At 37.9% G+C, this 15,398-nt stretch overlaps 1 protein-coding gene across 1 annotated transcript; it reads left to right on the top strand.

Moving 5' to 3' along the window:
* Window positions 1-11,961: 11,961 nt before the first annotated feature.
* On the top strand, window positions 11,962-12,537 carry LOC137424175 (achaete-scute homolog 1a-like). Its single transcript, XM_068111640.1, has one exon. The coding sequence runs from the start codon at window positions 11,962-11,964 to the stop codon at window positions 12,535-12,537; it is 576 nt and encodes a 191-aa protein (XP_067967741.1).
* Window positions 12,538-15,398: the final 2,861 nt, after the last annotated feature.

The following is a 15,398-nucleotide window of genomic DNA, read 5'->3' as shown; positions in this document are numbered from 1 at the left end:
GCTGGGGGAGCAAGGCCGGAGAGGAGTCGGTAGAAGACAGAAAGACCACCAACCTGCCTGCGGTGAGTGAGTGAAAGGGTCTCGGAGTTAACTTCATCGCAGGAGATTCCAATGATTCTGAAAGCTTTGGTTTCAACAGCGTGAAGCCAAGCTAGGTGTGAGACAGGAGCACCAGCCCAGAGGGGGGGAACAGTATTCCATTGAACTGCGGATGAAAGCCTTGTATGTGGTGAGGAGCTCAGGTGTGCCAAGGAAGGACTTCGCACGACGGAGGATGCCCAGTCGGCGACTGGCTTTGGAGGCCAGATTTGAAATGTGGTTTTCCCAGGAAAGAAAGATTTCACATTCAAATATCCTCTGGTATAAATTCGGTATTAATTCATTGTGATTTGATTGATGGTGCTTATAACGATGGAATAAGAACAAATACAATATTTTCATTCAGCGCATACTCAACCCCGATTGGTTATAAATTTAATATGGAACCAAAAAATCTTGTATATTTACCTGTGTCAGGAAAAACCATATACAGAGTAAATTTTAGGATAACCGATCAAGATAATCGTATGATCTCCTTTAATGAAGAAATTATATCCATCAGAATTCACCGATGTGAAGTTTTTAAATAAATAAATAATGGTTATTGTGAGGAAACACAAGTTGGGAAAATATAAAATAATTACAGGGGATGGGATGTTCCTTTCACCATACTATAAGGGTGAAGGTATGTTTCTTGGTAGAAGATACCATAAACCGAAGAGACAACGGGGTGTGGGGCATCAATTTAGAAATAAAGGAGATGGGATAATTGACACTCTAATGCGTATTGGTTCAACCATTCTTAAACATAAAGACCTAATTGGTTCAACTGCTTCTGCCGTGGGCTCAGTTGCGGGTGCTATAGAGATCATAAAAGATGCTCAAAAGGAGTCTCATAAATTACAATCAATCAAAGAAATTAAAAAAGGTAAAACTCAACTATCTTCACAAGAACGACAAAAAATCATTAAAATACTTAGGTCAGGGTTTCAACGATTTTAATGCTATATAAATACAAGTATGGAAGTGATTGATAGTATCTATGATTTGGATGATACGATTATCATTTCAAACTCCACTAAAAAGGAAGACTATTTTAAGGTAAATGCTATAACAGGAACAGACTGGAATTCAAACTGACTGGAATTCAAACTGGAATTCAAACAGACTGAAATTCAAATTTGAATTAAAATTCAAACGGAACAAAAAGTTTTGAAATAAATAATCAACAAACTTACTTGAATATAGCTGATAGTTTCTTGCTGTGTAAATTTAAATTCACTAAGGCTGCGAATAATACTAATGCTACACTCGTAAATGATTTCTTCTGGAAAATGTTTGATAGTGTCTGCCTGTATATTGGAACACAAGAGGTTGAAGCAGTTGATTATATCTCTGCTACATCTGAAATGATGAAATTTACACTATGTTCGTTTAGTGATAGAATGGGTAAGGGAGCTGTTGAAGGTTTTATTCCTGATATGTCAACGGGTACAAACGCAGACCCTGGTTATAGTCAAAGGAAGGCAATGTATAATGATGATACAAAAACAGAGAATAGTTTTACCGTAGCAGTACCTCTGAAAGGTATATTTGGATTTTGTGATTATGATAAAGTTTTGTATGGTCTTAAAATTAGATTTCAACTCCAAAGGAATGATAATGTAAATAGGTTGCTTTTTGGGGTTGAAAATGCTTTTGGCGACAATAATAAATTTGTTATTAACGATTTGTGTTGGTATATCAGTGAATATACTCCTAATCTTAAAACGGAAGAGATGTTAAATAGAAGACTTAACTCAAAGAAACCGCTTAATGTATCATACCTTAAAAGAAGATGTCAACACGTCAAACTGGAAAAACATTATCAACACTTGGAATTTAGGTGTTCTTCAAGGAAAGCCATGATACCTCTGGCTCATTAAAAAAAAAAAAAACAGATAGAGAGGATGGTACTGATAAGAATAATGCGCTGAGTGATAATGCTAAGGTGAAACAACTTCGGGTTTCTCTTGATGGCACATTTTATCCGCGAGATAGATTGGAAATTGATTGGGAAAAAAATGATTATGCGGAAGCTTACAAGTCTTACCAAAAGGTGTGTGAAAGCAACGGTAATAATGATCCCATTTTGGATATGACTGCGGTTCAAAAACTTTATACAATCTACGCAATTTACCTGAGTTCTCAAAAGGAAACTATAAAGCCTAATAGAGTGGATACTTCTCTATACATTGAAAGAGGAGAGCATGAAGAAGTTGATGCTTATTGTTTGCTTTTGGAAGAAACAGAATTACAGATTAATACAGATAATGGTGTTATGATTAATATCACATAGATTTTTTCTCATAAATAAATGAGTAGGAAAGAACCAACTGGGGTATATGTTATTCAAATCAATCTTAATAAATTAACATCTTGTATTCAAAATCATAAGCCTTGTATTGTTAATGTTAATACAATTCAAAGAAAAGGAGCAGTAAGAATTGATGTTTTACTCACAAGAGAGCAGGTAAAAACACTAAATGATGCTGGATCACTTAAAATTAAAATGACAAAACCTATGTTAAAGAAATATTCAACAAGGGAAACGAGTGGAGGATTTCTTCCGTTTCTAATTCCTTTATTTGCTGGTTTAAGTGTGGCGGGAGCATTGACTGGTGGTATTTCAGCAGCGGTAAAAACTGCTAATGAAAGGAAGGCACAACTTCAAGCTCAAAAATAATTGGAAAGACATAACAAGGAGTTGGAGAAACAAATTAGTGGAAGTGGTGTAATTGTGGATTTTGCTCAAAAACTTGAAAGTCTACCTGATAAAGCTAGATTGTTGGTTGGAGATATGCTTTCCTCTATCGCTCAAGCGGGTGTTAAACTAACTAAAAGGGGTAATGGATTATATCTTTCTCATAAATAAATGGATAAATGGTTTAAACAATTTGGAAAGAATACAACGTCAAATATTGAACTTGCTAAGTATTGTAAAAAACTAAAAATTGATAATGTGGTTATTTGTATGAGAGATGAATTAACAAAGTTGTCCAAGAATACAAAGAATATTATTATGAATTTAGACACACAGAATGGTTCTCATTGGGTTTGTATTCATAATAGTCAGGATAAATATTATTTTGATAGTTATGGTATGCCACCCCCTGTTGAAGTAATACAATTCTTACAGAATGGTGTTTATCAAACATTTCAAGTTCAAGAAATTAATTCTAAATGTTGTGGTCAATTATGTTTATATGTATTATTTCAACTCAACAACAATGAACATTTTTGTGATGTCATTTTTAATCTAATATAAATGACTTTTGTTGGAAAAGATGGCTCTATCTTTGGAGAATCCTCTCAGGATATTGATTTATCAAATTATTATACAAAGGCACAGGCTGTATGACAAAAATATAATATAACAAAAAATATTAATATGAAAAATACTTATAAATTAATAAATTATCCAAACCCTACAGATGCGAATGACTTAATTAGATTCAGTGATTTATCACAATATATATCTTTAAATAAAACAGCACGTTTTGTTAAACAAGTAAAATTTACAACCACAACATCTGATTATACTGACCATACACCTTTCCTCATTCAATTTAACTATCTGCTTACAATTGAATTTTATAAAGGACATATAGTTAATATGCAAATTAATAAATGGGGGTATGATATGCCTGATTTAGGGTATAATTGGTCTTTTTCAATAAACTTAGAAGACCCACATGATTTTAATCAGTCTCCTAAAGAAGAATATTATCCGCTTGGTGAGGATAAGGATTTATGTGGAAGTACAATTAGCAAACAACAAACACATGATTTTAAGAATAGAAAATCATATGACAGCAAAACAATAGTTTATATGACAAAGAAGGAAGGTAATGAGATAAGGATAGAAAGCCGAGGAATACAAACCGATTTGGTAGTGGGAAGATGGGGTGGTATTACCTGTCATAATATTAATCTCACATATATTTCTGATACATAAATGGCAGGAAGAAGACGACAAGAGAATTATAATTTTTGTATTCAAGGATACCTACAAGAAAAGGGTGCTCGGTTTTACATACCATATGAATTGGAACATATACATGGAAATTTTGTCATAAAAAACTGGCCTTATATTGCTAAACCCACAAATAGAGACTTGATTAAAATATAAAATAAAAATGAACTTCTCAAAGTTATGAAATATAAAACTCTTTTAGAAATCATAAACAAATCTTATTGGTATCCTATTATGAGAAAAATAATTTTAGATACAAGAATATCTCAAAATCCAGATGAATATATATATAATATTCTTTGGGGCTCAAACTCAAGCGTAGCAAGTGATGAGGAAGGAGTTGAAGAGAGGGAAGAAAGAGAGAAAAGGGAGAAAAAGAAATGGGAGAAAAAGGAGAGGGAGGAGAGGGAGGAGACGGAGGAAAGAGAGAGGGAGGAAAGGGAGAAAAAGGAGAAGCGGGAGAAGCATGAAAGGGAGTTAAAGGAGAAGGAGGAGAAGGATGAAAGGGAGAAAAGGAGAGGGAGGAAAGAGAGGAAAGTGAGAAAAAGATGGAAATCAGAGAGATTAATAAAAGATTGAGTGTATTACGTCAAATAAATCAATCTCAACGCACCGAAGAGGAAAATAAAGAATTAATGACTCTTATGAAGATATTGGTTTTTACATTTGCTGAGATGAGTTCAGGGAGAAGATATACATGAAGAAGAGAAAGGTCATATAGTTGATGATGTTGGGGTTATTGATTTTGGTTAAAGTTTTATTTGTAAATAAATGGGGGAGAGAGTGAAGACATTTCTAAGGATTCTTTATGTTTTAAAAATAAAGATTGAAATGTATATGTTGAAAACCCAAAAGGCTTTGGCACTATGTAGGACTTTTTCGAATAAATAAATGAGTTATTGTGTGAAGTGTAAACAGAAAACTAATACGAAAAATATATCGTATGTTAAAGGTAAAAATAATAGAGTTTATGAAAAGGGGATATGTTTAGTGTGTGGTTCTAAAAAGTGTCAATTCATTTCTAAGCATAAAAGTGGGGGAGATATACAAAAGTTTTTGTCAGGGAGCAAATTTACAACAACTGGAATTCCAGGGGAATTACACCTTCCAGGGTATTCTTTCTGTGGTCCAGGAACAAACTTGGATAAAAGATTAGATGAGGCTGACAATCCCAAACCTTGGTCTAAACCTATAAATAGGGTTGATGAAGTGTGTATGAAGCATGATATTGCTTATGGGAATACCACTACATTGGATGAAAAACATGAAGCAGACAGAGAAATGTTGTATAATTTGTCTTTGATATGAAATCCTACGTTGAGAGAGAAAGTTGATAGGTTTATTGTGAAAAAAATGATAAGTGCTAAATTGAAACTTGGTCTTGGTTATTCCTCAAAAAACTATTAGGCTCTAATGATGTCATCAAGACTGAGGAGCTTTTGGCTGATGAATTACATAAACCTATAATCACAAAGTTTAAAAGAAGGAAGGTTTATTCTAAAGACACCGACCACATCTGGTCCGCCGATTTAATTGAATTGAATAATGATAGGGGATACAGGTATGCTTTAACCATTATTGATTTGAGGAGTAGATTTGCCTGGGTTGTTCCTTTAAAAAACAAAAGTGGTGATACTTTAATGTTAGCCTTTAAGCTAATATTTGATAGGGATGAAAGGAAACCAAAGAAGTTATGGACTGATGAGGGAACAGAGTTCTATAACAAAATATTTATGAAATTTCTTAAGGGGGAGGGTATTAAATTATACAGCACCTTTAATGAAGGAAAGGCAGTTGTTATTGAGCATTTTAATCATACTTTGAAAGTGCAATTATATAAAAAATTCACACAACTCGGTTCTCAACAATGGGTATATTTAATTCAGGATATTGTAGATAATTACAATAATTCAGTTCATTCATCAACAAAATCAAAACCGTCAGAATCATTTACAAAATTAGAATATGAAAAGGAGATTAATTTGAGAAAACCCAAGGTCAAAGTTGGTGATATTGTAAGAATATACAGATGGAAAAGCCATTTTAAGAAAGGTTATACAAAAAAATGGACTAATGAATTAGTTAAAATCGTTGATGTAATGGATACAGTCCCTTGGACCGACAAATTATATGATTTCAATGGAGAAAAAATATTAGGGTCATTTTATTCACAGGAATTACAAAAAACAAAGCTGATAATTCATTAAATGACAACCATCCATACTTTCATCCACCCCGCCCATAATAGCTTCTTTTTTTTTTTTTGGGATACTGAATCGAGGCTCGTGAAAGAGCTGACATTTACTTCACAAACAAATCAACCAGACAGACAAAATATATAAAAAGAGGGAGTGGAAGACAAGATGGGGAGAGAAGGGGAAGCACACAAACACTTGAGAGCACACAACATTTGAGAGCAGGGAGATGTGTGGGAGGGAGAGGGTTTGGGGGTAGGAGGCGTGGGAAGGGGGTAGGGGGTAGGGGGTGGGAGAAGTATAAAACACAAGGACACCACGGACTTCCAGGACAGTGGTTGGTATTTCAAAAAAGTGGAATTGGGGTGAAATTAGCGGGGGTAGAAAAGATCAAAGTTTTGGATGGGGGAAGATAAGAGATGGTGGTGAACAGCTGTTTTAAAGACCTGGAGGGAGGAGTGGGATTGAAGAGAGTGAGGGAGTTTGTTCCAGAGGTGGGAGTAAAGAGGTATGAAGGAGTGAAGGTGAGCAGAGTCTTGATTTTGGCAATTTCACCAGAAGAGGGATGCTGGCAGATCTTGTGTGTCCTGCAGGAATATTTGGGGGACAGAGCACAGATAGAGCTGAGGGAGCTAGGCCAGATAGGAGTCGCTAGAAGACAGAAAGACCACCAACCTGCCTGCGGTGGGTGAGTGAAAGGCCAATTTAATTAGTAGTAATAAAAAAAAAAATTATAAGCCACGCCCACACAGACCACACCCATCATCCCCCACCCCCTTGTGCGCCCTTGTGTGTGTGGACGTCAAAGTCCACACACACAAGGGGAGGGGAGGGGTGGGATGAGGGGGGTGAAGGGTCGTTGGCAGGGATGCACTTTCTCTTCTTTTTTTTTTCCTTTATTTTCTTTTTGTAATTAATTATTAAATAATTCTGGACAAAGCAAATATAATCATATATAAATATTGAAAACAAAAATCTTTATATTATTAAAACATTTTTCTTGAGGTATATATTCAACTTCTCCCCAGCATAAGCCATCAATTTCTCCCCCGCACAATTCAAATACAGCAGATGTCTTCAGGTTTTGAATCTCTTTCTGTTAAAGACAAGAGGGGAGAGAAAATATTAATATAGGGTGAAGCAAGGAGAGGATATGTTATATATGAGGATATGAGGATATGAAGGATATGAAGGATATGAGCATTGTGATTATGAATTGATATGAGCATTGTGAATTGAGATATGAGCATTGCGATTACATCAACGATTTTAAATAATGAGCATTATGAATCGCACACACACACATACCTCTAAAAAAATCAAGCTTTGTGTCAATGCCGTCGAGTTGAAAATTTAGGGTATCACAGGTTGGCAGGAAATAACCAGTCTTTGGGAAATCATAAGCATCCCACTTATAGACGTGGTCATCGAGGTCGTGATGTGGTTGTGGCCATCGATCTCAACAGGTGTTGTATTCTATTTGAAAAAAGAAAGAAAAACATGAGGAGAAATTATTAAAAGATACATCGTATTGACAATTAATAAATAAATGTCAGCTCTTGTTTATTGGTGCCAGTCAGAGATGAATAATGAATTACCAGGGTCAGACTCTGATGGTCGTTTTGGACAAGAGACAACATCTCGTCTGTGTCTTCTTCGAGGTTAATACTACAGACAAAAAAAGAGAAATGACTTCGTTGAACATGGCACATTCAAGGCAGCCTCATTTAACATCTCGTATCATACCTTAAACATGAATCTTCCAATCCCGTGTTCAGTTTGTGGTGAAACTCTTGTGGAACAACTTGAAATTCTGCCAGGACCTCATGAAAGTCATTCACAATATTTGAATTGCTGTAATGAAGAGGAAAATATATCACGAGTCATAAAATTAATCACATACAAAGCTCTCATTAACAGTTTAATTCTGAATGAACTTACCAATGTCCTGGTGAGTTGATATAATCTTCATCAGAGTAAAGACTGAAATAAGACAAGCTCATTTTCGTTCGCAATGTTTAAAACGGCACGGCAACACGGCTTAAATAATGAACAAAATGTATTTCGGGGAAGTGAATTGCCTGACAGCATTTGGGAAACTGAGGGTGTGTGAAAAACAGGAAACAAAACCATGAGAACTTCTGGGAAGTTATCCAGGTGAAACAACATGTCATTTCTCAAAAGTGAGCGATTAATTAGAAAAGGTTCGAGTATGGTAGCCTTCGTTTAAAAATGGTAAACATAATGAATGTGAAAAAATATCTAAAAAGTTAATGTTAATGTTTAAAAAAGTAAAAAGAAAAAAAAAAGAAGTTAATGAAAAAATTACATTATTTCCCACGCATAAACAAATATTTGTAGGATCATTGTTTGAGTGGTCTACTAGGGATATTAAGAGGGTGAGAGGGAGCAAATATTCGTAGGATCATTGTTTGAGTGGTCTAATGAACAACATTGAGCATAAGAGTTGGTTATCTTTTGCTATAGCTCGTATGTCAAAAGGCCAAAAGGTTCGTAAAGATCAGGGTGGCAGAAATAGAGGTATTAAGGGGAGATGAGGGAAAGTGAGGGTGAGAGGAAAATTTACATGTAAGTGAATGGAGAAATGAGGGTGGTCCAGGAACAACATTTTTCCTCTACTAAGCGGCTTTCGAAAAGAAGAAGCGGCTTTGGAAAAGAAGAAGCGGCTTTGGAAAAACGCCACGATAAAGCTATCGTAATATGGATATACACACTGGCATCACTAGGAGGGTGCGGGGGGTGCGGATCGCACCGGGTGACACTATCAGAGGGGGTGACACCAATTTTTTGCAGTGTCAAGGCTTTCCGATCTTGCAATATTATCAATTGTAAGTGAGTTGGGGAAAGGCATTGATTTTGATGAAGTGATTCACAAGTTCGCAGCTTTGAAGGCCAGGAAAGGAAAGTTCTGAATTAGTCGAGATGTTCACCAAGTCCTGAAATGCTTGTGTATTTGTTCCTTTTTATTTTTATGGTATTATTTTATTTATGAGTATATTTCCATATGCATTTGTCTACAAGTTCAACATTATTTGGGCCGTTATTGATTATGCAAACCTAATCCATTAATGTATCTCATGTAACAATAAAGTTTAACGTTAAAATCAACAATTTTGATGTAGTTCTTAAACGTTTCTACTTCAAATTCTATTGTTTTCTTACCAAATTTTCACTTTAACCACATGAAACTATGTAAATGTAAATACATTTAGGCTGTGCATATGATATTGTAATTTAAAGGTGTAATTTTAATTTTGCTAGTTGTTTATGTCACTACTATGGTCCCCCGTCACACTGCGGAGCGAAAGGGGGACGATGGTTTTCCTCTCCGTCCGTGTGTGCGTCCGTCCGTGAGTCCGTGCGTGCGTCCGTTCGTCCGTGCGTGCGTGCATGCATGCGTGCATGCGTGCATGCATGCGTAAGCGAAGGACCGAATTCTAATTTGGTGTGTGGGTGCAACCCACGTCAAAATCCAAAAATGCCACCACCATGTATGTCTGACACCATGTATGTCTGAACCTTGTGAGTGGATTAACTTGAAAAATAAGCGAACTACTAACTTCTAATCTGGTGTGTGGTGTATCTATGCATAAGGAAGAACACTATTGAAAATTGGGTCGCCACGTCAAAATCCAACATGGTCGCCGGCATATATATGTCTGAACCTTGTGAGCGAAATATCTTGAAAAATAAGCGAAGTACCAACTTCTAATCTTGTGTGTGGGTGTATCTATGCATAAGGGAGAGGACTATTGAAAATTGGGTAGCCACGTCAAAATCCAAGATGGCCGCCGCCATCTATGTCTGAACCTTGTGAGTGGAATATCTTGAAAAATAAACGAACTACCAACTTCTAATCTAGTGTGTGGGTGTATCTACGCATAAGGGAGAACGCTATTGAAAATTTGGTAGCCACTTCAAAATCCAAGATGGCCGCCTTGCGTCTTCCACTTTGTCAACTCACATCACTTCACCGACGGAGGACCTCGGCGTAACGCTTGTTGCCATTACATTCAGTGATATACGGGAATTACGATTTACGAGTAACGTTCGTACAAAAAACATTACTATGGATTCTGTATGGTCTGGTACGGGAGGAGGTCCATGTAGTCAGGTTCACTATGTATCGGTCAGTCAGGTTCCGAAGTTTTTTCGTTCAAATTTTTTGGAGATTAGCAAAACTACACATTTTTTGGAATACTCAGAGCATGGAGAATCCAAAAATTAATGTTGGCATTTGTGTAGACATCTTTGCGAAAATGACACTCAGGACATTGATGAAGATCTGTAAAAGCATATTCCTGAACGGTATATACCTAGTAGATCCTGTGTATATGACTTATAGTTCACTCTGATACTAACAAGGCTGCGTTCTTGCTTTATAAACCCATACCTATAACTTCAAAGGACTTGCAATATCATGTATTATGTAATACAGTTATATCACAAATATAAAGACAATGGTTTTCAATTACCTTTGTTTGTTGCTTTTCTATAATCCTGAGCACTATGTTGAGGCCTTTATTGGATACCTTGACCCAGAAAACATAGGATTAGCATATTTAATTAAGTTGCTAGGTTGACTAGAAGCCGAGATAGCGCAAAATATGTATTTTATGGCGGCCATTTTGAAAATCCAAAATCTGTGTCTGTGCAAATGTCAACATTGCTTTTAGGATTCTTCATGCTCTGATGATTCCAAAAATGTATAAGATTACTAATCTCCCAAAATTTTGAACGAAATTATATTTGTCAACATGGTGAACCTGACTAATGGGGGAGGGAGGGGAGGGGGGTGACACCATGAGTTACTGCACTGGGTGACACCAACCCTAGTGACGCCACTGGATATACACCTCAACATGCAACTCCATGGCAGGGAAAACGCCCTTGGGGTGGGAGGGGGGAAGTTAAATCACTACAACCTCCATCATGTGACCCTTAATCATCCTGTCAAGTTTGGTTGCGATTGGATAAGTAACAACCGAATGTATAGCTGTCAAAAATCGTCAGACAGACAGACAGACGACACCAAATTGTGTATTTTAGTTTGACTTATAGGCTTGTATTCCTGTTTGTCTTTACCTCTCCCTCACTGAAGATTTCTTTGTAAACATCAAATAAGCTAAATTACATCGAATTTCATTGCCTCGATTGCTCCGGTATGAAACAAATTCCTAAGTGTTCAAAACAAGAGGTGTTTCAATGAGAGTTTTACAATTTGAACAACCTGTCTGTGTAGGAACGACAAAAAACATAAACGGGTGCACTTCAAATTCGATTGTGAGCACCTGTACGTCCAGGTAGGCCTTAAGTACCTATCAGAATAGTACATGCTCACTGTGCATGGAATACTAAGCACAAGTTTGTAAGTTTCACAATTGCTGGGATTTCATCGTTCTTTCGTATAAAAAGGAAAACGAACGCTCACTTGGAAGGGGTGGAGTAAATGGGTACCAATGGTGGGTGGGGGTTTGGGGAGCTACGATCACCTGCTGGTGTTGGTGACCTGGAGCACAGCTAAATAGAGGGCACGCGCCCGGCACGCTCCGGGCGGAGCCGCCTTTGCTCCACATTTATAAGGATGCGGGTCATGCCTCCTGTTTCTATCAACGAGACCTTCCGAGCCTGATCCGTGAACGACAACATTTTAACCTGCGCTACCGACAACCCTAACCCTTCGCAGGGAACATGGCGCAAGTGGGAAGCACTCACGGGCAGCAGCAGCAGCTTTTCTGCGTGGTCATCGCACAGGAGGGACATGAGAACCAGGGCTCCGGTTCTGGGTCCGAGCCGCCGGTCTGTCCGCCCTCCCCACGGTTGTTGCGCTGCAGGCGACGCGTCACCGCCACCTACGGGGCCCGTGGGGCGACCGCGCGACGAAACGAGCGGGAAAGGAACCGCGTGCGCCTCGTTAACCAGGGATTTGCGGTGCTACAGGAGCACGTGCCGGACGGTGACCCCAGCAGGAGGCTCAGCAAGGTGGAGACGCTACGAGCCGCCGCCCAGTACATCTCCTCGCTGCAGACGATTCTGGCCGAACACGACGCGGACGTCGACGTCTCCACATCCGATTCGCCGAGACCTCCGAGCTGGTGTCTCGGTCCTCCTTCTGGTCTACCGACTCGGACGTCGCTCTCACCGCGAACCTCCGTGGACATCGCCTGGAGCGCGGGATCGTCCGTGTCTGGATCTTGCTCTGACGGGTCGTGCGAGGCGCTGGGACCAGAAGAACTTGACTTCTGGGACTTGGCTAGTTGGTTCTAAGGGCATCGTAGATCGCGAAGACCGCGAGGGGTTCGATACAATCCAGGTGATGAAGGAAACTATCTTGTCCTCCATCCATTTGAAACGTCATCGCAGGGTGTATAAGCAGCACAGGTGCAGCAAAGGTGGAGGTGGACTATTTATTTAAATAATCGTTGCTTATTTCCAATGACGAAGTCAATCAAGATAAAGTGTGTGACTAAAAAAAATAATAAATGGGGGTTACCCAAGTCAGGTTAACATAACACTGCCATGTTTGTCGATGAAGTGGTAACGTTTCTGGCTCTATCTACATCAGCTTTAACGTTTTAATATATTTTTATTTTTATATTACGATTTAAAGCCTCAACGTTTTATTTTTGTACAACGATAAATTACATGTGGGACAAATGCGTTAGCAGCCATCGATGAACCTTTACATGAATCACAAGAACATTTGTAGACAATAGACAAACATCTGTGGGATATGGGATTTGAACCTGGGATTCGTGCATCATGATCTTCCTCGTATTCGTGTTTATGCTGCACAAGGCTGTGTGGCAGCATCATTAGCTGAGGACGCGCATGCGCCGTTGATGCAGGTGTCATCTGCTGGGCAGGGCAGGAATTTGTCATTTGTTCATAGTGCCAGCGATAGCTCGCCTACTCTTCGCATGAATATGTATGTATGTATGTATGTATGCATGTATGTATGCATGCATATGTATGTATGTATGTATGTATGTATGTATATGTATGTATGTATGTATGTATGTATATGCATGTATGTATATGTGGGTGTTTGTATGCATGTATGTATGTTTATGTGAGTGTTTGTATGCATATGTGTATGTATGTGTATGTGTGTGTACTGTGTATGTATATGTATGTATGTATATGTATGTGTGTATATGTATGTGTGTATGTATGTATGTATATGTATGTATGTATGTATGTATGTATGTATGTATGTATGTATGTATACTGTGTATGTATGTATATGTGGGTGTTTGTATGCATGTATGTATGTATGTTTATGTGAGTGTTTGTATGTATGTGTATGTGTGTGTACTGCCTGTGTATGTATGTTTATGTGTGTGCACTGTGTGTATATATGTATATGTGTGTATGTATGTGTGTGTATATGTATGTATGTGTTTGTATGTATGTGTGTGTGTGTGTATGTATGTATGTACGTGTGTTTGTATGTGTGTGTGTGTGTGTGTGTGTGTGTGTGTGTGTGTGTGTGTGTGTGTGTGTGTGTATGTGTTTGTATGTATATGTGTATGTTTGTATGTATGTATGTATATGTTTGTATGTATGTACATGTGTGTGTTTGTATGTATGTATGTGTTTGTATGTATATGTGTGTGTTTGTATGTGTGTTTGTATGTATATGTGTGTGTTTGTATGTATATGTGTGTGTATGTATGTATGTGTGTTTGCATGTAAATGTATGTGTATGTGTATGTGTATGTGTGTTTGCATGTAAATGTGTGTGTTTGTATGTGTGTATGTGTATGTATATGTGTGTGTGTGTGTGTGTGTATGCATGTATGTGTATATATATATATATGGTATGCCAATGTTTATTTTATTTATTTTCAACATTTTGCTGCTATTGAAACTACCTTTTTAACTGCCGTTTCACAACAACTTGTCGAATAAAGTATTATTCATTTAAATTAACTTTATCGTTTTGGGCGGTGTTTTGTCTGTGTGATGTAATGTAACGCACCTTGATCAATACAAAGACTATAGGCTCCTGGAAGAGCGCACGTTTTCTTGTAACGATGGAATATTTTATTCCAATAAGGAATGTTCACAATCGATGAATGATCTATAATGAAAGCCAACCTAACTTTTCGATAAACAAACACTTCCTTGGGCGCATGATGAGAGCTGCTGCAATCTGCTGATCATATTCCTGTGAACACGTCATACCTGTACCCTGTAAATACGTCATACCTGTACAGTGTACACGGTTAATTGCTGATGTACGCCACAGGTACAGGATCACCTTGATTAAATAGGCCAGCAGGATAGCCTGCTCTTCCTCATCTAAAAGATCTTCTGAAAACTCTACATATTGTTTGTCTGATCAATACTTGATTTTCTCTCTATTATTCCTTACAGGTAGATAATCGTTTTCTCAGGCAGAAAATGGAATATTATTTTAACGACTTGTACACTTCTCATGTTGTTGTTAATTTATTTTTATACTATTGCTTCATAAAACGCGCGATTCTTTTACTTCTCCGTCAGATTTTGATTCCAGAAAGTGTTTGGAAACTGATTGAGTGGCCATTTTTTTTATGACGTCATACTGTGGCGCCATTACACATGCGTGCCTATCACTGTGGGATTCGGATCAGTGACAAACCTCTTGCTGTCACCGTCACAGTGTCACGTCCGTGAATATCTCACACAACTATCCCGCATGCCAGGTTTTCCTTGCACCAATGGAGGCGTGAACGCAAAACAAGGAGCTGATACTCCAGGTCCCCCATCTTTTGGGTGGTGTTAGGAATATATGTCTGTAATATGAAAGCTAAATCTTAAACGGTTTTTGAAATATCGCGTACAGAAGCCAAGTCACCGAGATGGTTTCCATGGCAACATAATTAAGCCAATCACGGCCGTGATATAATCAGGTTTAGATAATGTCATGAGGAATATATATCTGCAATATGAAAGCTAAATGTTCAACGGTTTTTCAAAGCTTGCGTACGCAAAAGTATATGGACAAATGATTAGCCAATCTGTCGGATGGTCAGTCGGTCGGTCCGAGGCAGCTCGGTTTATAAGGACTAAAGTTTATACAATATGACAAGGCAGTGGAAATACTAGAACATCACTCGGTAGAGTGCACACCTCCGCCA

The sequence above is a fragment of the Myxine glutinosa genome, chromosome 3 (assembly GCF_964187855.1).
Source record: "Myxine glutinosa chromosome 3, kmMyxGlut1.1, whole genome shotgun sequence".
NCBI classification, from domain to species: domain Eukaryota; kingdom Metazoa; phylum Chordata; class Myxini; order Myxiniformes; family Myxinidae; genus Myxine; species Myxine glutinosa.
Note: the sequence above shows the minus strand (reverse complement) of the source record. Positions and strands in the feature narration are given on the sequence as shown.

Bases quoted from the DNA above. Each gene is read 5' to 3' on its own strand.
- LOC137424175 (XM_068111640.1), top strand. From the start codon at position 11,962: ATGGCGCAAGTGGGAAGCACTCACGGGCAGCAGCAGCAGCTTTTCTGC.